Here is a 24793-nt window from a genome sequence, read left to right on the forward strand (position 1 = left end):
GCTCGAGGAAGGAAACTTGTAAACATATTCTGCATGTTTTTTGAGATTTTTAATAAAACAAACAGGATGAGAAGAGTCAAGAACTAAGACTATCTCTGTGTAGCTAATTGATCCGAAATTGGAAAAATGCAGACCTCTAAAATAAAAAATGTAAATATTCTAAATATTTCCGATAAAAGAAAAATAGGGGCTAGCGGAGCACTGATAACATATCTTTATCACCACCCTGCGTCATTTTCTTGAACCTCAGCCTTGTAAATTTGGGCCTGCCTCATTATTTGTGAGGTGATTAAAGCATTTCTGATTGTTTTTGGCTTCATGTCGACTTGTAGTATGGTGGCTTGGAATCTGTCTGTGTCTGCTGGATTCCTGCAGGCTCATTTGTGCAGCTTGAAAAAGTGCCCGGTTGGCAGTGACCTTCACTGACATCCTCCGTTTTCGCCGTGATTAGGACAGCTCTGTAGCAGAGCACATTAGTAATGCATCAAGCTTCCTGGAAGGACCCAGGGATTTAAAATACTCTCCCCTCTAATACATGGAATGGAGGCAGCACCACATGCCCTGCGGTGTCTTCTTGCTCAGTTAATTGCCTTTTCCGTCCTCCTCTCAGACTTTTTGACTCTTACTTTCCAACCTATGTGATTTCAGCTCCTTACTTGTTGGTTTAGTTTTGACTACCCTTCCCCCAATGACACAGGCCCCCCACATGCCAGTTCTTTCTCTGAGTTTCTGCTATTTCTGTCCTAGAAAGGCTCTTCATCTTCAAGTCTTTTTCTCATAGCTCCTTCAAGTGATCTTATCAGCTGTAGGGTCACCTCAGAAGGCCTTCAGCACTTTCCCCTGGCTGCCCTCCCTCTCTGCCTCCCGCTAACCCTTCATCACTCATAACCTCTGACCAAGGTGTTCTGCTGGCCTCCCTTCCAAGGTGAGTCACGCCCATAGCGGCCTCAGGTACATCTCTCTTCACAAAGTACCATCTGGTACTTAGCTGCCCTCTTCTTCTGTGAGAGGCTTGAACCTAGGCCCTGTAGAATCTTCCTCTCCTCTGAGTGACCCTTTCTTTTTTTTTCGCCTCTGTTCAGCATTCCTATGGAGGAATCAGGTTGCATGTTTTTTATTTATTAGTTATTTCATCGGATCCTGGGCTGCTCAGCCAGTGTTCTCCTGTTTCTTGGGTGTGTATGTTCTAAACTTCAGAGTCTTAGAAGGAAGGAGGTGTTCTTCACTGCTGTGTCCTCCCTCTGCCACTTCCAGCCAGGATCATGCCAAGCTCATGGTAGGTACTCAGAGAATGTCTCAGGCAGTTGAACAAAGTGATTCCATGAAGCCATTTATTTTAACCCTGGCCTGGAAGGGTCATTCTCTGTTCTAGGCAGACCTTTGGAAGATGTGCAGCATAAATGTCACCACCCCCCTCTTCATTTCTACTCCTAATTGATGAGAGGGGCGCTGTCAAGGCTTAGCCCATCCCAAAATTCACCGTCTCCCTTTGGCCAGGAAGTAAGGACCTTCCGTCTTTCCCCATCCAAATTAAAAGCTACTTAATGTGTTCTCCATCTCATCATTAATTTTCCTCGAGCCAGGTCTGGGGCAACGAACAGGAAAGGGCAGGAAACTGGAGAGCACATTAGGATGCACACACTGTGGCTGCTGCCTTGTCTGCAGTAACCAAGTGGAGCCTTTTTGTCTTTTTGAGGCAATAGAATTCAGATGTTTTTAGATGGAGCCTGTTTTTGTCACTTCCACCCCCCAAACACACACACACACACACACACACACACACACACACACACACACACACACACACACCCTATTGCCTTATGCATGAAGGGTTTTGAGTCTCTGATGAGGACATCGTTAAAATTAGTTAGCTTGTCACATTCTTGGCTGGAAGATCTTCTCTTGTGGAAGAAATTTTGCAAATAAACCATAATAGTCTTCTAATATCAATAATTTTCACACAATTTCAATTTTTTTTTGCTTTTTTCAGCAAATACTTTCTTAAAAATTGCCCCATTTGAGCATTTTCTCAAATATCCTTGATCAGAAGAACAGAATTAATGATCATGAAGAACAGAGGGAGTGAAATTTAAGATGCCAGCAGAGGGATGCTATAGTTGGAAAGGAAACAGTACATAAACAGTACAAAGATTTTAACAAAGAGTGAAAAATATTAGACTTGCTTGTCTTCATAGGTTAAAAACATAATTCTACTAGGTTATAAGTTATGGTCTTTAATATTGTTCATAGATGGAGCATGCAGCAAATATGAGCATTGCATAAAAGTTGTATTATTCATTGTAACTTCTTCAGTCTGCTTTATGATCCAGGCAGGTCACAATGAGGATTACATTCAGATCTCACTACATAATAGAAGCAGCCTCCGGCAATTCAAATTTTACATGTCTCTTCTCTCACCTAAGCATACTTTTTACCTTGGGATCAAATATAGTTCCCTGATATGAAAATTTGATTTACTATCCATGAAGTAAGTACTAAGGTTGTCATACCTTAGGTTGTCCCTGTAGAAGCCAGCGGATTAGTCTTTGCACCTTTACCCACTGTGGCTTCAATCCTGGTGGCCTCCCTCCATCTCCACTGGCTCGTTCTTTAGGAGTTCTGAGCCCATGATGCTACTATAGGGACAGGTGTGAGCATCTCCATATCCAGCCTAATGTGGGATCTTCTTAGTTATAATGAGTTCCTGCATCAGAAAAAAATAAATAGGTTCATACATACTTTGTTATGTGGCATTTCCATTGTTGTCCTATGGGCATAAACATTTACATTGTGGAACTTGTTAATGCATTCTAGACAATACCTCTTTGAGTACTTTGAAACAGTGATTTCATCTGAATTTGATTAAAATCCATTCTGCTCGCAGCTGCCTGTTTTACAGACTTGTGGTTGGCAGGGTGAATTTATTTAGTCTTTGTTGAAAAACATTTCAAAACTGTCTACCCTTTCTCATTACTCAAAAAAATGTAAGTGCATCCTTTGGAGAGAATACTTATGCCTCCCAGCAGTAGTAATTACGGTAATTTTTATTTACATTCTTTTTCCTAAATGATTTCAAATTTTGAATGATAAATAGATTAGAGCACTTTTATTAATAGATTAGAGCACTTTTATTATTGCTTCTTTGAAGGTCAAGCAGTCTTATTGGTTAGACCAGTTTCTAGTGAGGTTATTTTGTTAATTTAGTTATGCAGCCTCCAATATGCCTCTTAGGACGATTCTGCTTCATCATTTAAGATATCTTTTGTGATAGATATTATTATCAGTCAGCTATTGCCGGGTGACCAACCCCCAATTTTAGTGGCATTAAAAAAAGCTTTCATTTCTTAATGATGGTTTGTAAGTAGGTTGAGGTGGCTTTACCATTGGCTCCAGATCATCTGCAGCTCAGATAGGGTTAGTCTACTCAAGATGTCTCATTTTGAGGTCTGTGCTGAAGGGTCAGTGGCCATCATAATGATGACAGAAGCACAGAAGATGTGGATGCATCATGGCTGCCAGCATCCCATTGGCCAAACAAGTCATGCGACCAAGTCCAAAGTCAAAGGGCAAAGAACACTCCATCCACCAAGAAGCCATGGCAACACTGGGTATAATGCTGCTTCTGTAAGGAAGAGAAAAATAGGGACCAATAGTTCACCATGTGATATTTTATGTCTAAGGCTCTTATTTAAAATAAAATTCAGATAAAACTTATAGGACTTCTCCCTAAGGTAAGTATTCAGGTACTGGGAAGAACATAGGTCACAGGACCTTTTAAGTTACTTAGTTCAGCTGGCTTTCTGGTTCGGTCTTTTCTTGATACCTCCAGGCTGATCACTGTCTGCCTCAGAGCAGTTCTTCACTGGGGACTGCTCTTATTGTTAGAGCATTCTTTCCATAATTGTCGTTACTGTGATCTCCATCTGCAGGGTCCATCCATCCTTCACATTCTTCTGTAACAGAATAGAACGTGTCTGTTCCACAGTCTGTGTTATAACGTAACTGTCTTTCAGGGAAGACCGTTATCTCTCTCGCCTCCTCTGATTTTCCTTTTTTACCTCCAACACCCTTCAGTTCCTCTGCTGTTTCTTACACAACATAGCCTCCAAACTACCACCATCCAATCTCTTGTTAGGGTTGCACCCTTGTAATTTTTTAAAGCCTCATTTATAAGGAGTGGAACTGAATGATTCAGTTAATAAGAAGGAAGGAGAGTCTATTGTAAATCACTCCTCCTGCCTTTTAATATCTGGTTGAAATCTTTAGTTGCTGAAGATGCAGTGGATTACAGTGATAACAATCCCAACCACCCTTTATATTGTGGTTCACAGTGTACCAAGTTCTTTCCCGTGTATTGCTCCTTTTGAGCCCCACAGTGATTGTCCTGGGATGGAGGAATTGTCATCAATCTCCACTTCATATTTAGGAATTTAACTCAGAAAGGATAACTTGATTGGGAATTGGAATCAAACTTAGACCTTCTTACTTCAGAACATACATTATTTCCACAATGCCAAAGTCACTCCCTGGTCACAGTTATTCTTGACATTGTCTGGGTAAATTTTTTTATTGACTTATTTTTCTCATAGGAATGACTATGCTAGGGATGAATATTTGGAAGTATTATGAAGTTGATTCTTGTGAGTTCTTTTATGGAATTTCTAGACGTTAAAGATTATTTCTCTTTTTATGAGTTGTTTTTTCTCCCCCCAAAAAAATTCCCATGCAAGTTTCTTTGCAATTCCATTGTTCTCTTGTATGAACCTATGTCTCCTTTTTGTTCTTTGCGTTTTTAGCTCCTATAGAAGAAAAGCTTGGATACAGTCCTAGCATGAATATGGCGCAGATAACCATGTATGCTCAACATTACTCCTCTAACTGAAGCTTAAATAATATGCTCTACAGACACCTGATAGAATCCTCCCTCTCCTTCCAACTTTAATTTCTCCTGGGCCTTAGAACTGAGCACAAATTGAGCCAAAACCAGGGCTGTGCAAAAATCAGTGAGTGGAGATAAGGGATACATTCATGGGTAATCAGTGACATTGTAGAACTAGAAAGAAGAAAACCTGGTTTTCCCTCCTGAACATCTTAAGCTGTCAATATTTATGTTTGGCATAAGAGCCACTTTGCAATTTTTGCCCTGTTCTCATTCAATTGTACTAGACCCATTCTTGAATCTTTTGAGAATTTCATCTATCTAATGGTGAGTTATCCAGAGATAATGACCATTAAAGGGACCAGTCTTTCATGATCTAGAGAAAGATGGTAACATTTTTAATAGTTTCAAGTTGAAACATTTATCAGATACCCAGTCTTTCTAAACTTTGAAACCATGTTGATCACCTCAGATCTATATGGATGAAATAATCTATTCTGGTAAGAATCATGGATTAGAAATGTTAGCCAACCCTTTTGGATTTACCCTAAGGCCACTAAGGGTAAATAAGATATTCCGCAAATATCTATGTCCAACAGTTCATCATTTTCTGGTTAGTTTATCCCTACAGGTCTATATCAAAATTAAAGAAATACTTCTTTATTTGAAAACCCTTACTTCTGTTTCCTCTTGGAAGTACTTTTAACTCACCTCACTTTAAAATGAGATCAGGTTAGTGTTGTGTCTTCATGCCAGGCTGTTGTGACAGGCATGGTCAGGGGACGCCTGTAGTATGTGTGACTACCTCTCTTAGCAAACTCCACTTCAGCTCTGTGTACTCAGCTTTCAGAGACGATGTGGCATTAGCACAAGGTCCCCTCACAGCAGAGGCAGGTGTCACCTTCTGGAGATGAATATAAACATGTTTTGACTCTTGACTTTATTCATAATTTGCACCTGCTCACATAAGGTACATTTATTCTCTGCTTCTTATAACACGGCTCATACCTGAACATGGAACTGATCCTCATCATCTGCCCCAGACCCTTGTTTTCAAACTGCTGGGGCATAGGAGGTCCTTGATATATCATAGCTCTAACTAGAACTATCAGTATGGCCTATGTGGTGGAAAAAAGGAGGGAATCAAAATATGTGCTATGCTGGGAACAAAGAAAGGAGAATTGGTAATTGCGTTAAAGCTGATAAAAACCCAGCCTGTGTTTGAGAAGCAAACCTTGGATATTTGGCTCTCAGAAATCAGACGGCAGTCCTTAGGTCTGACCTTGTCTTAGTCAGAGCGTACACTGAATCCCACCATCTGGTACATAATTAGAGTATTTAGGGGAAATGTTGATGACTCCCTGTAGAACTGGTCCATTCTGTGCCCTCTGCGGTGCCAACATTGATCCAAGTGGATGTTAATGCCACTTCCTATTAATTTCCTTAATTTGTCCCTTTTGAAGGAGACGGCCTGAGTAGGAAGGGAAGATTCTAATCTGAATATTCAAAATGTAGCCTGTGTTCTGCCTGCTTTTTTTGGCTAAGGATCCGACTATAGTGTTTCCCCAACAACGGAAAAATAGCATATTTGTTGACACAAGACATTATTTCATTAAAAGCTACCAGAAAAATATTTTTTTGTATCTTATTTTAAAAGATGATATTTCTTATTAGAGGAATATAACCCAAGTTACTCATTATGTACTCTTGCTTGACCTTTCATTTCTAAATAGAACCACTCCACAAGTCATTTAAAGTTCCTTGAAATGTCCTCCATATTTATCCAGATCTGCTGTAAGATGGGCATCCGGCCTTTCATGTTTCTTTACCTCCTTGTATGATGTATGGCCAACTTTCCTTCCAAGTCTAAGCATCATCTTTGCCACATGTGGAGAAACTGTGACTGATTCCAAAATAAATAAGTACATAGAAATTTAAAAGCTCCCTTAAATAATGGGATATAATATGATACAGCACACGTTTACTTGTCTAGCATGAAACTCAAGATATTCAAAATATAGCTACATTCAAATAAAAAATAAATAAATAAAAAATAAGTTTAGGAGACATTTATGTTAGTTCTCCTTCCTCTCCACCATAAACATGGTTTAGGAGAATGTCAGGAACCTTTCACACTGTGTCTGAGAATTCTACATTCCTCATGAAGTTGACTTCAAAAAGTAGTTCCTAAAAATTACACTGCAGCTGTGGTTTGATGGAAACACATACTCTTTTGATTTGTCTTTCTGTTCATCTATGCATAGATAAAACTCAAATGTCTTCAGATGCCTAGCTTATTTTTCAGTTAATCATTTCTGCAGTTGTACATTTCTCTACACTCATTAATATTTAGTTACTCTGAAATCTTTGACATTGAAGTAAACTGTGCCTATGGGTGGTAACAATATTTCTAGCCCCAACATGCTATTAAATAATGGAGAGAGAAGTATCCATCTTCTCAACCCAGGATGCAGTTAAACTTCACTGTCTGATTCTGTGATTGGGGCAGTGGCTTTTTTTTTTTTTTTAAAGATTTTATTTATTTATTTGAGAGAGAGCACGAGCAAGGGGAGAGGCAGAGGGAGAAGCAGGCTTCCTGCTGAGCAGAGAACCTGATGAGGGGCTTGATCCCAGGATCCTGGGATCACAACCTGATTTAGGCAAGTGACATAACATTTAGGTGAGTGACATAAGCATTATAAGAGTTAGGTGAACGATATAAACATTACAAGATCCAGTTCCTCCCAGATAATGGGTTCCTACCCATTTACCCAAATTTGTAAATTATCAAAGGCAGGGGTTTTTTTCTTTAAAGGATCAGTGAGCCCGAGCTTTAAGCAACTTTCCTTTCACTAGGGATTGATTTCACAATTATAAAATTCTTAGAAATAGAGAACTTTCCAGTCTTAAAATGTCTGTGTAGTAACCAGACCATCACTTTCAGTCTTATCCCACTTAGAATGTTGACTTGTAAAAAGAGAAAGCTAAGTTGGCTAACTTTAGAATGTAATCCATATGGAGTGGAAAAACCAAATCTTTTTCAAAATTTGATGCAGTTGAGAAAAACTAAAGGTCTTAGAAATTACAGAGACTTTGTAGAAGTTATTTTATTTTGTATTCCCAGGATCTAGCCTTGTGCATAGCACATGGTGGGTGATCAGTAAAAGATACCAGTGTTTGATTGTATACCCGAAGGGTGCCTATAAGAAAAGGCTCTTAGAAAGTTAAAATTAAGTCACTATTGCTTAGTTAATAATATACTGGATAGTTTTGGCTGCAGCTCTTCCTCAGTAAAAGTCATGGCATTTAGATAGCCATGTGTATATTCACAGTTTTTCTTACTCAGTGCCCCTGTCACAATTTTCTTTTTTTACTTAAATTTTTATTTTAATTCCAGTTAGTTAACATCCAGCATTATTTTCATTTCAGGCGTACAATATAGTAACTCAACAGTTCCATACATTTCCTGGTGCTCATCATGACAAGTGCACCCCCTTAGTCCCCATCACCTCAGGTCATCCATCCCCCCCACCTCCCCTCTGGTAACCATTAGATTGTTCTCTGTAGTTAAGAATCTATTTCTTGCTTTGTCTGTCTGTCTCTCTCATTTTTTCCTTTTCCTTATTTGTTTTGTTTCTTAAATTCCACATAGGAGTGAAATCATAACATACTTGTCTTTCTCTGACCTATTTCACTTAGCATAATACTCTCTAGCTCCATCCATGTTGCTGCAAATGGCAAGATTTTGTTCTTTTTTATGGCTGAGTAATATTCCATTGTGTACATATATCACATCTTCTTTATCCATTCATTAATCGTTGGACACTTGGCCTGCTTCCATAGCTTGGCTATTGTAAATAATGATGCTATAAACTGCCATCACAGTTTTCTAATCCTGCTGGAATTACAAGTTTACTTGTCAGTCTGCCTCTAAGGGAGGTCCCACAGGGCAGGACACTGTCATGTTCACAGTTGGGTTCCTGCTGTATAGATGGGATTTGCTAAATACTATGCCCATTTCCTTAGACATGAGGCTGAAGTGCAGAGAGGGTGGGCGGTGACTGTTAGGCTGAGACCAAGTCCTTATGCTAGGATTTGATTCTGGGTCTTCTCTTTCCGCTCTCCGAATCTTTGAAGTGAATACCCAGGGGATCCCAAGTGATTGCTTCAGGGATGCTCATTATGGTAGAGTTTGAGTACCGAGTATTTATGCTTGATGCTATTATCCACATCTTTTTAAGAACCCATAATACACATGATAATACACTGTTCCTAGTGAATTTGATTACCTTTCTTCCTTCTTCCTTTTCCTCATTCTAGCCTCTTAGGATAGAGAGAGTTCCTCATCAAATGAGCTGTGGTATTGGCCTTTGGGTCTAACTGGTAGGGAAAGCGAGGTTCCTCCTAAGGTAGGGTGTGTGGGTCTTTATTTCTCAACTAGTATCATCAGTTGCTTGTTGTTGCTTCAGTTCCTGAGAGCAGCATTCCCCTCTGCTGAGGACATTCTCCCACCGCTGCCAACTTCAAGCTTCAAACTCACACACACTGCAACAAGTGGATTTCCCAAGTGATTGTGGCAGATCTGGAGAAGAAATTATGTTCCTACTTAAAAATATAGTTATTAAGTATGGCATAGAAGATTTCGGGGCTTAGGCAGCAGAGCAAGAACTTCATGGCTCAGCTATGGTCAGAGACATTTCTTAACAGTAAATGTGCTCTTTGAAAATCATTAAAACTACTAGATTATTTCTCTTCCTTCTCACTCTTCAAATAGATAAAACATAGTCCATGTTTCAGGAAATGTCCACCTTTACAGTAATTTGGAAACATACTGTCAGTGAATTGAAAGGTCTTTTGGCAGTGTACGTATTGAGAAACTCTTTTTTGAAGAATTTCCACTGTGGTTTTTGACATCAGGGACAGCTAAATAAGTGTACCATTTCGATAAAACTAATGGTTCTCATTTTGGGTGACCAGCCATGCAGGGAAAAATTAGGTGCTCTAAAAGGCTTTGGTAACTTCATAGCAGGGCCAAAATATTTACAGTGTCCGCTAGACAAAAGCAGTAATCTGAGACAGATTCTACACCTCTGTGTCATCCAGAAATTCAAGCTTCCTCGTTATACCTGGCTCAGGATCCAGGACCCCATTTTGCCCTGTGCTTTTTTTAGTCAAATAGGAATGGAATCACTGTGGAATCATGGAGTTTCCGTCTTCTTAAATTCTGTGTATGTTGAAATGTCCATTAGCTGGTTCTATCTCAGATGGATGAAATTATTTAAAAATTTCCTGATGGCAGTGTAACAGTTGATGGAGGTGGGATGGCAGGCATCATGGTGCACAGGTGGGCACTAGGTTAGCCTGATTTGAATCCTAGCTCTGCTACCTGCCTCTTTCATATTATCTCGACTCTCGGCCTGGCCTGGGGCCCCTCATCTGATAATGGTTAATACCTCATGGGGGATCGTGAGTATTAAATGAAATGATGCATATAAACTGTTTAGCACAGTTCTTGGTATATAGTAAGTATTCAATAAATGCTAACTATAATTATAATTATTTTATTACTGCTGCTGCTTTAAAAACATATTTTCTTGTGTTGTCTAAAGCCCCAGGTTAGTGCAAATGATAAGGATTGTCCAGAGATTTCCGCCCATTTATACTCAAGAGAACTCATTTTGAAGATTTATTTTTTTCATAATGATTCCTTCTCAAACCCCTCTGGCTTCCCACCTTCCAAACCATAAATATTTGTCAGAGCCAGGTTGATTACTAATCAAATGAAACCTAAAGAAAATACTTGGTATTTATTTTAATTGTGGTTTAAAGAGCTTTCTGTACTACACTGGCTTATAAAAATGCCTAGAAGTTAAAAATGAAGTAAATTTGAATAAAATCTCCAGTTTTTGGAGCTTTATGTACAGCAATCTGATAGTCTCTGAAGAAAAAAGAAGTTTGTCAGATGATCAAGACTTTTCAGAAAGGAATCTGGTTTACATTGATTTTTTTTTGAAAATCGGGATATGTAATCTGTCTCTTTTTTCACTTCTTCTTATAAATTGGAAGGAACTTCAAAGCCAAACAACATTTTGAAGTGCTTTTGCCCTAATTTCTTGAAATAGTATACCTAAAGAAATGGTCTTTTGTGATGACAGAGACTTAGCATTTCTCTTTCAAAGGAAGCCATCATTTTTCTAAATAAACTCCACTAGTTTGATGTTCTCTTCTCTGCTTGAAACACATTTTCTCCCGCCTGCCCAAGCAGGGTATTTGCTGAGGAGTGATCTCGGTTTCTCTTTGTTCTCCCTATCTCTTGTTTCTTTGATAGCGGATGGTTTCTCGCTCTTTGGGAGCAAATCCAGACGACCTGAAGGACCCGATTAAAATTAGTATTCCACGCTATGTGCTGTGTGGGCAAGGGAAGGATGAGCACTTCGAGTTTGAGGTCAAGGTAAGTGCCCCTTCTTTACTCTTCTGGAGGAATGGAGGCTCGAGGCTCCCAGGGCTTTCTCTATCTTTTTTTTTTTTTTTTTTTTTTAATAAAAGGAGATGAAGCTGCAGTGAACATCTTGTTTTGTAACATATTGGTCATACCCTCCTTTAAACTGGTCTTTGCAAGTCTAGACTGTAGCACATGGAGAGAAGTTATCCCATAGAAGGTGGTGGTGGTTGGGGAGTCAGGCAGACATGGAAGAAAGTTCTTGTCACTTACCAACCCGACAGGTAGGGTGACCAGCCCTTCCAGGTTATCCAGGAGTTTTTGCTGTAGGTATTGGAAGTTCCACCCCTGGGAAACCATTTGGTGTCAGGTGAACCAGGACAGTCAGTCACCCTATCCCTGGGCTTAAGCTCAATTTTCTTATCTATAAAAATGGGAATAATAATGTTTATGTTACAAGGGTATCAGCTCACATAAAGTGTTAAGTCTGGTACCTGGTATATAATAATGTTATAGCTATTGCTTCTATTACTACTGCTGTTTTTATTGTTGTTTCTATTATTATTAATTTAAGAAGCTTTCCCTAATCTGTTTTAGGCATTATTTGATTTATACAACTTTTCAGGAAGAGATGTGCCTGCTTCCTTACATCATTCTTTCCGAAATAATGACTTCATCTGATTCCTAATTTAGTTCCATTGACTCATAACACTTCATTAAATATTGCTGGATGCTCTCCCCTCCTCAAGGAATTAATGAGGAGTCACACTTCTTCATTTTCAAGCATAGGTGAGGTTATTGATGTAATGACATCCACTAGGGTGGATGTCTGCAGCTGCATGAGGGTATTCTTGGAAGTGAACCTCAGACAGGGAATCTGGACGCTGAGGTCTTCAGGCTCTGATTCTGCTGCACTTTGTTGAGTGACCATGAGTCTTTACCTTCTCCAAGCCTCAGTTTTCTCATTGGTAGAATGGGGAAATTGGATCACACCAGTGGTTTACAAATTTCTTCTCGGCAGAGACGTTTGTTCAGCAGATTATTTATGAGGAAGGGCACTGCAGAAAGCGGACCAGCATGGAGCTGCTGTGGGGAGGGAGAGTGGAGGGAGCCTGAAGCCAGCCCTCCCCACCCCACCCCCAACCCCAGCCCCCCAACCATGCTGCTGGGGGCTTGGGATCAACCTCTCCCTTTAGGCATGCATGCCCTTTCAAGTCTTCCAGGAGAAACAATGCAAATGCATCTTATAATTAGTCAAGCTTTTAGATTCTTATTTCTATATATTGTTTTCCTTTTTATTTTTTAAACCTAGGCATTAATTTATATATTGAGGTTCCTGTTGAGAGTACATGATGTCTGGGTGGTGGTGGTGGTGGTGTTTTGAACTTTACCGGCCAGATTGTGTGGTTTCTTATTCAGATGTTATGCCATGTCCGTGAGCTGGTACTTCTCACTGCCCCTGACTTAATGCCTAATTCCTGCTCAATTTCTTTTTCTCAGTCATTTGAAATTGTGTGTGTGTGTGTGTGTGTGTAGCTCCCTTTGTACATACATGTTATATTGATATGTACACATATATCAAAATAATTTCTGAAGGTATATGTATTAATCCCATATTTTGAAAAATATTTGAGAGAGAGAGCATGAGAGCGGGGAGGGTCAGAGGGAGAAGCAGACTCCCTGCTGAGCAGGGAGCCTGATGTGGGCGCAGTCCTGGGACTCCAGGATCATGACCTGAGCTGAAGGCAGTCGCTTAACCGACTGAGCCACCCAGGCGCCCCTAATCCCATATTTTTAATTAAAGGGTGAAGATTGGCTTTTATCAGCTCAGAATTTGAATTCTCCTAAACAGAGAACTCACAGCACTGGAGGACATGCAGTGATTTTTGTTGATGCATAGATAAATATATATTTTTTTAATTTTTAAAAATATTTATTTGAGAGAGAAAGAGAGCACGGGAAGGGGCAGAGGGAGATGAAGAGAATCTCAAGCAGATTCCCTGCTGAGTGCAGAGCCTGTCATGGGGCTCCATCTCACGACCCTGAAATCATGACCTGAACCAAAACCAAGAGTTGGCCACTTAACTGACTGAGCCACCCAGGCGCCCCAAGATATATTTTATTTTAACTGATAAGTGTGTTAATAAAATATAACTATTAAATTGATTTCATGCATAAAAGATAAGACATGGATAAAGAGGATACTTAATTTCTATAGTATGATCTCACTTATATGTGGAACCTGAAAAACAAACCAAGCTCACAGATATAACAGATTGGTGATTGCCAGAGACAGGGTAGGGGTAGGTAAAATGGGTGCAGATGGTCAAAAGTTATAAAATACATCCTGGGGATGTCATGTACAGATTGTGATTATAGTTAATAGTGCTGTCCATTTGAAAGTTGCTGAGAGAGTAATTTTTTTTTTAAGTTTTATTTATTTGAGAGAGAGAAAGAGGGAGAGAGTGCACAGGAGCAGAGAGGAGGGGCAGAGGGAGAGGGAGAAGCAGATTCCCCACTTAGCAGGGAGCTGGAAGTAGGGTTTGATTCCAGGACCCTGAGATCATGACCTGAGCCGAAGGCAGATGCTTAACCAACTGAGCCACTTGCATACTCCACCAATTCCTTATAATAAATCTCTTTACTTTTCTTTTCTTTCTTTCTTTCTTTCTTTCTTTCTTTCTTTCTTTCTTTCTTTCTTTCTTTCTTTTTTTCTCTTTCTTTTTCTTTTTTAATTTTATTATGTTAATCACCATACATTATATCATTAGTTTTTGATGTAATGTTCCATGATTCATTGTTTGTGCATAACACCCAGTGCTCCACGCAGAAGGTGCCCTCTTTAATACCCATCACCAGGCTAACCCATCCCCCCACCCCCTCCCCTCTAGAACCCTCAGTTTGTTTCTCAGAGTCCATAGTCTCTCATGGTTCATCTCCCCCTCCGATTTCCCCCCCTTCATTTGTCCCTTCCTACTGCCTTCTTTTTTTTTTTTTTTTAACATATAATGTGGACCCTTGGGGTCACAGAGAGTAAATCTTAAAAGTTCTCATCATAAGAAAAAAAGTAACCATTCCTGTGTGGTGACAGAGATTCACAAGACTTAGGAGGTGATCATTTCATAATATATACAAATACCGAACCATTACATTATACACATGAAACTAATAAAATGTTGTAGGTCAATTATACTTCAAGAACTCAAAAAAAGAAAATAAGAACAAAAGCTGAGTTGATTTAAATAAAAATTGCAAGTAAATACTAATTCACGCCATATCAGATCTGGCCAAAATTGTGAAGATGCTACTGTGAAGACATGTTAGAGAACCCAAATACAGAAAATCATGTGGGACCTTTCAGAATCTCTGCTTTCACCTCAGAATATATAAAATCCAAAACTAAAGGGTTCAGCTTTCTTTGAAGGTATCAAAGCCAAGTTCTGAAAGCATGTCATTGTTTCGCTTCCTTTTTGTACTTACCCCAGATGCTGTAATCAGCACCAGGAATGACCTGTGAGCATTTGCCTGGAGAATCCCCAGTTCTCTGTGTAGGAAGGGCCACCAGATGCATTCACAGGTAGATGTGCTGCACGTCTCACATTTTCTTGGGGATACTCAGTCACAGAAGTCTCAGGGCCTCAGTACTAGAAACAAACAGGACCCGAATGTACAGTCCCTCTCTTGAACAAAACAAAAGTGGCCACACCCCAGCAAACGCATAGCTATTAGGGTGTGCCAATGTCCTTTCCAGGCTCTGCCGGTTAATGTCCACAAGAGACTAACTGTAGAAGAGGGACAAAGACACCTGCCTGGTTGGGTTGGTGTGAGCAGTGTATGAATTTAGGTGTGTAAAGTGCTTAGAATGGTGTCTGCCTTCCTAAGTGCTGGTTAAGTGTTTGTTTTTAAAAAAAGTAAGTAAATTTTTTAAAGATTTTATTTATTTGAGAAAGGGAGAGAGAGCAAGAATGGGGAGGGGGAGGAGAGAGGGACAAGCAGACTCTGTGTTCAGCAAGAGGTTAGATGCAGGGCTCGATCCCACAACCCTGAGATCATGTCCTGAGCCGAAATCAAGAGTTGGATACTCAACTGACTAAGCCACCCAGATGCCCCATTAAAAAATAAGTAAATTTTTAAAAGGCATAGGGACTGAGTGAGATTTTACCCTTGGAATCCTAGTGACTTTTGATGTACAGTTGTGTCTTTGAGAATTTTGGATTTTTTTATTTTTCATTTTGATTGTTCATTCCCCCCTCAACATTGCTGAATTTTTTAATTAAGTATGGGGGCACCTGGGTGGCTCAGTTGGTTAAGCGACCAACTCTCGGTTTCAGCTCAGGTCATGATCTCAGGGTCATGAGATTGAGCCCCAGGTCGGGATCCATGTTTGGTGTGGAGTCTGCTTGGGACTCTCTCTCCCTTTCCCTCTGTCCCTCCCCCCTGCACTCGCTCTCTCACCCCCCCCAAAAACGAATACATCTTTGAAAACAATTAAGTATGACAACCTTTTCCTTCCATTATCTGACTCTCTGATGCATTGGCAATGTTTTCTAGAACATACAGTCACACCTATGATAACAGTTTGGCTACTACTAAAATCTTTTCTTGGTGAACCAGTGGATTTAAGGTGGCTAAGGTAAAAAGCATTATTTTTTTAAAAGTCTATTTAGTTTTAGACCTTCTTTGAAGGAAAATCTGATGTTAATGTATATAGATATTTTATACTATTACACTTTAGACTTCAGAAAAATCCTTGCTGCTTCTTTGTTAAATAAAATCGATTTCTTTTTTGTACCTTTCCCCCATGATGGTCTTAAAGGTCTCCTGGGGTCCTGAATGCACCTGGCAAGGCTCTGTGACCAGCAGGGAAGGGTCTTGATTCCTGGTATTAGACCCCTGTTGACTGTATAACTTGCTGGTGGTTGCTGCCAGTTCATTTAAGGGGCCAAGCTGACCCATGAACACACAGGGCCCCCTGGGTGCAAGTCTTCATGAGCTGAATTTGCAGGCCCAGAGAGAGGACTGGGAAGAGGCACTCAGGGGTGTAGCTGCCCAGAGTTCTCTCCACTTGTCCTTCACCCTTCCTGTTCCCTCTGCCTCCTGCCCTTTTCTGCTTGCCTTTCCTGAGATAAAATTCCTTAGTTATTTAAGTCATGCCTTTTTCCTGTAATGCCCAATTGGGTAGCTCTAGTTGGATTGTTCATTGCTGAATGAATAGTCATGAGCCTGGTTAAGGTACCATTTGAGGTCAGGTACAGGGAGTGGGATATGGGGGAGGAAGGGAGACAACAGTGGTTCTCAAATGCTCATCTTCTGATCCCTGGTCAGTCCCACGGACGTTCCCATCACTGGGCTTTAGAATGAAAAAAAATCGTGTTTTTCATTAAACTAAAATTTAATATTTAATTCAAAAGGACTGTCTTTTTGGATCTTCTTTATTCAGGGATTAAAAACAACTTTTGTGAAGTAACTATGAGAGTAGATATACAGGGTTTTGTTTTTTGGTCACATTTAATTTTTTCAATCAACTTTGTTAAGGCATAATTTACATACAGTGAAATGCACACATTTGAAGTGTACTTTGATGAGTTTGGCATGTATACACCCATGTAACCAGCACCCCTATCAAGACTTCAGACTTTCCAGTCAGTCCAGAGAGTTTCTTGTGCCCCTTTACAGTCAGCGCCCCTGCCCAGCCTCTAGGCGAGCTGTGAGCTGCTTTCTGTAACTACAGATTAGTGTCTGCCCTAGCATGCCGTGTAAATGGGATGGGGCAGCATTTACTCCTTTGTGTCTGGCTGCTTCCATGTAGCCCAATGCTTTGGAGATTCATCCACGTAGTTGAATATAACAGTAATTTGTTTCTTTTTATTGCTAAATAGCATCCCGCTGTATGGGTATATGACAGTTTGTGGAATGGTGTCTGTCTTAATGTCCTTATTTGACAATACAGAAGGTTGTCATCTCCATGATGCACTCCCTCCATCTGCCACCCCCTTATTTTACTGATTCTTGAAGGACATGTGCCTGGGAACCCCGGCGTGAGGGCATCATTTCCCACGGCGCTTGCAGCGATCCCTTCTAGCAGATCGCAGTAACACATCCTTCTGGGGCTGTGTCCACGTTCTCTCTAAGAGATGTATGTCCTGCCGACTGCTGTCAGAGGCGGGCAGAGGGGCAGAGGGTGTGCCAGTCTGGCTCCTCTCATTCTGTGCCCAGTATCGTTGAATGTCACCTGCTGGCCAGCAGAAGGTACCTGTCACGAGACACGCTGGCCCTGAATCGCAGCCAGCATAAGTTATACCACTGACTGGACTACAGCAGTCATCCTAACCCTCCGGCTTCAAATGCTCATCCGTGATTGATACAAGAAATCAATTACAGCTGCGTTATAGTTGCCATTTTCAGTTAGCCAGGCCCAGAGTGGAAAGAATTTAATTTTTAAATTATATTTTAGCAGGATACAAAACACCGGCCTGGGAAATCTGTGGTTAAGTCCAACAGAGGCTGGCATACTCTTATGTTCTAGAAATAAGCTGATGTTTCCAACATTGTTTTCAATTCTCTGCCCTTTAACTTACATATTAATATTTTAGTATAAAGAAAGAAGCCAATACTGGTGTATTTTTTTAATATTTTGTTTCCTGAGAATTTTTATTCCTGTAAAAATTGTAGGTGATCTTACCAGGAGATTGTCTTCCTGTCTCCTTCCTAGAGTGGTGACTTCTGTAGTAGCTCCTCCCCCCCACCCATCCTCTGTCCTGTCACCCGGTTTCCTCCCTTCAGAGCAGGTGTCACAGCCCACAGTCACATGGTTTTCTTCCAGTCACTGTCATGTTTATAGCTGGTCTTCTCCGGAGACGTAAGCCCTTGGGCCCTTATCACTGGGTCCCCAGCCCTCCCACAGGCTCTGACTGGTAATGATCACCCAGGAGAGATCACTCAACAATATGACCCACACAAGTCCGCCACCAGGTGCTCTCACTGGTCAGAACTTGGGTAGAGCTTTGGGAATATGTGACCATGTGCCCTTTGTACACAACCCCCTATGGGCTCCCCATGCTCTGACTGTGCCTCTGGATTCAGTTGTTGATCAGCCATCCCACCCACTGGTTTCCTCATGATGTGGCTGCCTCTTTTGTTGTCCAGGGCAAGGACGGGCAAATCAAGCTCCTGGACTGTGTCTGTGTGCAAGAAAGCCAGTGCCTCCTGCCTCCCTCCCGACGTCCCCACTCCACCCTCCTGCACGCCAGCACGCACACATCCTGGCTCTGACAGTCTCCAGCACCCACAGAGGAGTTCAGTTTTGTTCTGCACAGAGGGGTAGCCCTCTGCCCACTGTCCACCCCCTGGACATTATTCTGGGCACCTGGGCACTCCAGCCCCTTGCTCAGGAAGCACGTGTTCTGGAGTCTTCTCTTATAAGGAGCCCTCTGGTGCTCTAGTCATACCTCCTCCCCCACAGGCTGTTCAGGAAAGGACAGGCCCCGCCTTTCTTCAAGTGGTGGCAGGAAATAGGCCCTTCTGTACAGAATCACTTTGGTCCACTTGTAGATCAAAGGAGCACAGGAGTATACACGCTTTACCTCGAATACACGACATCCAAAACAAAACTGTTCCTCATTTCAGTCGTCTGATTTTGGTCGAAGGTACCACAGGAAGAGTCACCTCCTCTAGCCCCCAGATGTGCCTCATTTTGTTCTGACTCATGGTCAGTGGCCTGAGAAGGAGAGGAGAGGCAGAGGAAACAAGGAAGGCCTGAGAGCGGGGCAGTGTAGCCTTGAGGAAGCTGTCTAGCACAGGCTTGTAGCCACCTTCGAGTAACACCTGAGCGTCCCGCTCAGTGGTCCATTTTCTTTTCTGTCACGTGAGCTTAGGGTATGTGACCCCCCCCCCCCTTCTGGGTTCAGTCGTTGCTGTCCTGGAGTTGAGGAGACACTTAATGCAAGGGCCCTCAGGTCTGCCGGGCCTTCCATAAGCAGGGAGCCCCAGAAGGTGAGACGTGGCAGCGGGCATCTTGCTTTTACAGCCAAAGGGCCACGCGACAGGGCCCTCGGCACCAGGGCCGGACAGAGTTGTGCAATAGTATGAAGGCAGCAGAAGCAAACCAGCAGTGGCCATGGAGGATGAGCTTTATTTTACCTGAACAGAATTTCAAAATGTTCAACAAGTTGTCAACATTTCGAACTTGGGAGATCTGACACAGAAATCCAAATTTCCCAAGTTTCTGTAAAACATCAGAAAATGTGAGAAACCTAGACTGGGTCCCAAAGGGCAGTCCAGCTTGGGGATGAACAGTAGCTCCTCTTGGGACAAGTTCCCGTGCCCTCTGCCATGCCACAGTCTTCATGGCTCCTGGTCAGAGGAGATCACCTGAGGGAATGGTCCACACCAAGTCCCCACTGCACAGAAAGGCTCACAGACCAAATGAAGTCTCTGATCACCCAGTTTATTAAGTCAGTTTAAACACGCACACACAGATGCAGGAGGACGAGGGGCAGGTGGGTGCATGGAGCATGGGACCGGCAGGGGGGCGACGTGTACTCTCTGACCCCAGGATCACACCATGTTCACCTGCTCTGTCTCTCTCTGCCACTACAGCCTCTCCTGCTCTGCTTGTCAGGACTATTGTGAGCAAGGGGCCTCAGTAAACACAGGGCACCCAGAGGCAGTGCACACTTGGCTCCATGGCAGCATGCCTGGCCGGTGGCCTGCTGGACAGCCCTGGTTGTCACCTGCACTTCTTAGGTAGAGCACACGTGGACCCAGCATGGGAGCAGGTTGTTGTCACCAGTGGTCTTCCATGCGGGGCTGAATTAGCTGTTGGCCCCGAGCAGGCATGATCATGACCTAACACTTACTTTCTCTAGGTAATGTTCTTATCTGTTCCCTCATATTTATCTATTCTACCTTTCTCTGACATGCCCTATAGGTTATAGGCCCTTATTTGGCATATCTTAGGAGTTCATTTGTGTCTCGCAAGCTGCTTGAGTACTGGCTGTCTGTTCTGACACATTCTCTGAGGTTTAGTTATATCCCATAAACTGCTAGCTTACTTACTGACAGTGCTTAGCCCTTCTGATGAGCTTCATCCATCCTCTGTAGCAGAATTGAAGGTGCTCAAATAACACGTAGACTCCCGCTACGCTCCCTGTTGTCCTACATCCTGACACTCGTGGAGCCTTTTAGAGTTTCGTTTCTCACTGAGCCCTGTAGGCCAGTTGAGTTTGCAACCTCTCTTCAAGGGAGGACACTGTCATCCATCAAGTACCTTCTTCAGCCCAGGTTCTTTGCCAGACATTTCCAAAAATGTGGAAACGATACCAAAATGGGGGTATTATTTGCATTTAATGAATTGGGAAATTATGAATGACTTGCTCAAGGCCACACAGCTACTAGGGTGAACCAGGTACCAAATGCCCATGTCAGATCTGAGAACTCTGAGCCATACTGGTGCCCTTGCTTATTCATTTTAATGTGCCTTCTACATTTCACTACTTTCTGCACTTTTTAGAAGTCGAGGCCATATTTTAGTGTTGGTCTAAACATGGTGGCCATTTCCATATCCTTGCCCGTTTTCAAAATCTCTTATTTTTGTGTGTATTTTGATTTTCTATCTCGAGTTCTGGCCAAGTTGCAGGCACTTTGTAAATTGGGGCTATTACTAAGGCTTTGACAAACCTGGAGAATTTGATGGTGGCTAGACCTGCCAGGGAGCATGAAAAGGAAATGCCCAGAAAATTTGCAGTTTGAGAGTTGAAGCAGTCACATTTACAGTCAGAGAAATTTCCCTTTATTTGGCAGAACAGAAATAAGAGCCATTCCAGTCTATTAGATAAACTACGCACACATACGTCTTCTAGAAATACTCCCAACTTGATAGAATATAAATGTTCAGAAGGATTTGTGTGTTGGCGTCTGAATCTCTGCTTATTAGTAACTTGATAGATTATCTCCCTGCGTGTGTATTAGCATAGCTGAGACAAATGGAGTGTTGCATAAGCTGTGGTCCATGTAGATCCCAATATTCAGTTTGTGTATTATTTTCAAACATAAATAACAAGTGAAAGAAATAACATTGGGACTCAATCATATTTTATCCTGTTTTTTTAAGCACCCCTCCATCTCTCTGAGAACTTTGTCTTTCACTGAAAAATTTAAGAAAAAAACATTTTTCCCTTCCCCTGTTTTCACACAAAGCAACTAATCTTTTCTGTCACTTTCACTTGAGCAGTTGTCTTTGTCTTCACAAGGTAAAGGCTGCATATATGAGAAACAGCAAAGAAGAAATGAGTTGACTCACAAGCACCGAAGGAAAGCGGTCATCATGTGTGGCCAGGCCTTGAATTTTCATTTCAAATATGTTTTTTCCTTATAAGACTATATTAATATTTTGTCTTCCTTAACTTCAGAATTTTGGGGGTTTTACATCTCTTCCTGAAATGAAGTTGGTTTTAAAATAAGTCACGAAATGGTTTGAGTTCCCCTCTTTGCAATTGCTGCCCGAGGATACCCCTTGCCTTTCAGTCGTGCAGAAGAAAAGGCTTTCTTTAGGAACAGGATCACAGTTCCAGGAGTTACCATTTACTGGGCACCCCGACACCCTGCTGGTTGTTTCACATGCTTTTCCTTCATCTGTAGGTTAGTATCACGAGCCCATTTCACAGGTAAAGAAACTGAAGCCTGGAAGAGTTGTGAAATAGAACCAAAGTCACATAGCTAATTAGGGAATGGGCTAAAGTTAGGATCCAAGTCTGTCTTAATCCAGAGTTTTTCATTATTCCATTCTCCAGTGATGCCTGGTAGAGAGTTTGCATTCTGGGCTTTGCCTCTGAATATCTTGGTAATTTGAAGGAAAATTGGTTAGGCTCTCATTCTCGCAATTTCCCACAATTTTAAAGTAGGGTAATTTTCACTATTCCTCACTGGTTTTACAGAGGTGTTAAGGGAAGGGAAAAAGTACTTATTAGTAATGATCTTGGATTTAAAGGCATCCATCTTATCAGAATCTTAGAGTCTTTACATTCTTTCAAATTTACCTTCAAACTACTAAAGTACACTAAAATAAACGGTATTATCCTGATTTTGAAGGTGCTGAAATTGAAGCATAAAGAAGTGATAATTTCTAGTTATTGCAAAAGGCTGAGACTTGGGTCAGCTAGAAAGCGCTGTTTGATTTTGCATCACTTCATAGTTATGTAGATGCGGTGTAGCTCACTAGCCAGCTCTTTTCTGCATGGCATGCCATGTTCAGCCCAGGTCTAGAAGCCAAGGGCTCTGAGACACTTCCTGTACTTGTTGGTGCCACATCTACGCAGAAGGATATCTGGGGAGTTTCTTGGCTAACAGGGCTGAATAATCTTATATCTGCATAGGACTCCTACTTTTAGGAATCTTTAAAATGCTCCAAACCCCATACACTTCCCGTCCATGTCACCAACAGTCGGGGCAGATCTAGGATTGGATTATAGATTTCTCTCTCCTTGCCCAGTGCACTGGCTTTAAGACCATGCTCCTCCTGCTGGGGCCCAATTTCTTCACTCAGGTGCCTTGGAGACAGAATTTCCAGAGTTCGTAGGCTGCTGGTTCCTGGGGCCACTGCCGTGGAGGGGGATGCCTGCTCACTTCCAGATCTCATGACGCAGTTTGTGGGCATGATTCCCATGGCAGCTATTGACTGCCTAGGTGGTTGCTGACATGGTGTCTTTTCCTTTGTGTCCATTTGGCTGTAGAGCTCAGCACTCCTTTGGGTTTCTCAGAAAGAAAGGTATATAAACTTGCCTGAAATTTCCCTAAGGAAACCAAGGAAGGAGGTGCGTTGCACACCTCAGAGCAAGTAACTGAAGATACCCTGTTAGCTAATTATGTTCTCCCAAAAGCACTGGCCTTCCCTCCTGCTTCCAAGATATCGTTTGGGAGCTCCAGCTGCTGCCCCCTTGCTAAGTGGAAAGATTCCACTTCAGCCTACTTTTTAGGCCTCTCTCCCAAGTTTACATACCCAAAGGACCTTGACATTCAGAAACAAACACTCTTATGTTCTTAGGACCCCCCCCCCCAAAGGTACCTTAGAGACCACCTTTTGTTTCTTGATGTTTTTGGGGGGTCTCACATCTCCCCGTACCTCCTTTCTTACCCCAAACCTGTCATCATGGTATTTCTTCTACATCAGCAGATTCTCTTTCCAAAGGAATTTGATAAATAACATTTTCTCTTTCTTTGTTTTATAATTCTTTAACCTCTCCCATTATCTCCTCTAATGCTTACTTTCTAAAAACTTTAAACAGCTATAGGTAAGTCAGAGAAGGCCTAAAATGCAGGTCATTCCACTGCCCACATTTCAGCATAGAAAGGGAATTAGTGCAACAGGAAAGTGTTCATTGAGAAGAGACTCTGGGCTCCACTGTCTCCATTATGCGTCCATTTATTATTTAACAAATACTCATTTGGTACCTCTTGTTTTTTTTTTGAAGACCATGCTGGAAGTATCAAGATATTGAAAGATAGGAAAGATGAATAAATAGTTCATGTACTCTTGGGTCTACTAAGTGGAGGGGAGAGAAACATGCAAAAACTAGAACAATACAGAGCAAAGGGGAGTCATGAAGGAGCAGTCAGTAAGATAACATCTTTGTTTACCTGAGGAAGAACCTCACTGGATTTCAGTGACAAAGGCCTGAGGGCAGACAGAGACAAATGTTCTGTGGGTAAGAGGAAGCAGTACAGTTGAAGGCCAACCTTGGGGAGGGACTCTCCTTTAAGTGGAGGTGAGTGGGGACAATGAAGTGAAGATGAGGTTTGGTGGGGGATGAGGAAGAGGAGAGTGAATGTAGCAACAGCGTCATTTTGAGAAGGGCTGAAAGGTGCTTAGGGAGTTGGTCTTGGGTGACCCTAATCACCTCAGTAAAACATAATCATTGTTCGTGAGGATTGAAAATCTAGAACGTTTTGAAATACTCATTGCTGAGAATGTAATTTGGAAGGATTTACAAGTAGGAGTAACCCTGTTGAGTCCAAAATAGCATAAATTTCATACATTCTGCTTTCTTTGGGGGGCAGCGCACTGGAGAGAAAGCTGACACCATAGACTGCCTGATTTGGGGGATTATTCTAATGTGGCCCCACTAGAAGTTCTTGGGAGCTAGGGAAGTGAGGTGTTGGTCCTCCAGTGGTGAGAAGACTGACCTGGAGTCCGGCCTGGGCCTGTGACGGAGTGAGCAGAAGGGAAGAGGTGAGCCAAGAGACCAGAAGAGGTTACGGGCAGTCTCAGTGAAAATAGTGCACTCCACAAATGTAGTGTGAGCATGCCCATCAGAAACCCTTTGAAGGATTTGGTCATCTTAGAGGCAGACCGGAGCAAGGACTTAGAGGATGATGGCAGGCTGTGGTTAGTGAGGTATTGGCCTCTTTCCAGTTTAGTTCCATTTGTAACAGTTCTCTGAGCTTTTAATTAAGTCTGATATATTAATACTTGCTACCGT

The 24793-nt window shown here is 41.8% G+C and overlaps 1 protein-coding gene across 2 annotated transcripts in view; it reads left to right on the forward strand.

Annotated features, from left to right (window-relative positions):
- The window catches only part of KIF16B (kinesin family member 16B), a 306377-nt gene that overhangs the window by 212022 nt on the left and 69562 nt on the right, over positions 1–24793 (forward strand). For both annotated transcript variants that reach the window (XM_028113007.2, XM_028113008.2), the window contains one exon: positions 11208–11330. In XM_028113007.2, the coding sequence (XP_027968808.1) occupies positions 11208–11330 (123 nt within the window). The remainder of the gene's footprint in view (positions 1–11207; positions 11331–24793) is intronic.

Source organism: Eumetopias jubatus, unplaced genomic scaffold, assembly GCF_037043125.1.
Source record: "Eumetopias jubatus isolate StellerSeaLion01/CBP00866 unplaced genomic scaffold, mEumJub1_p1.0 scaffold_9, whole genome shotgun sequence".
NCBI lineage: Eukaryota > Metazoa > Chordata > Mammalia > Carnivora > Otariidae > Eumetopias > Eumetopias jubatus.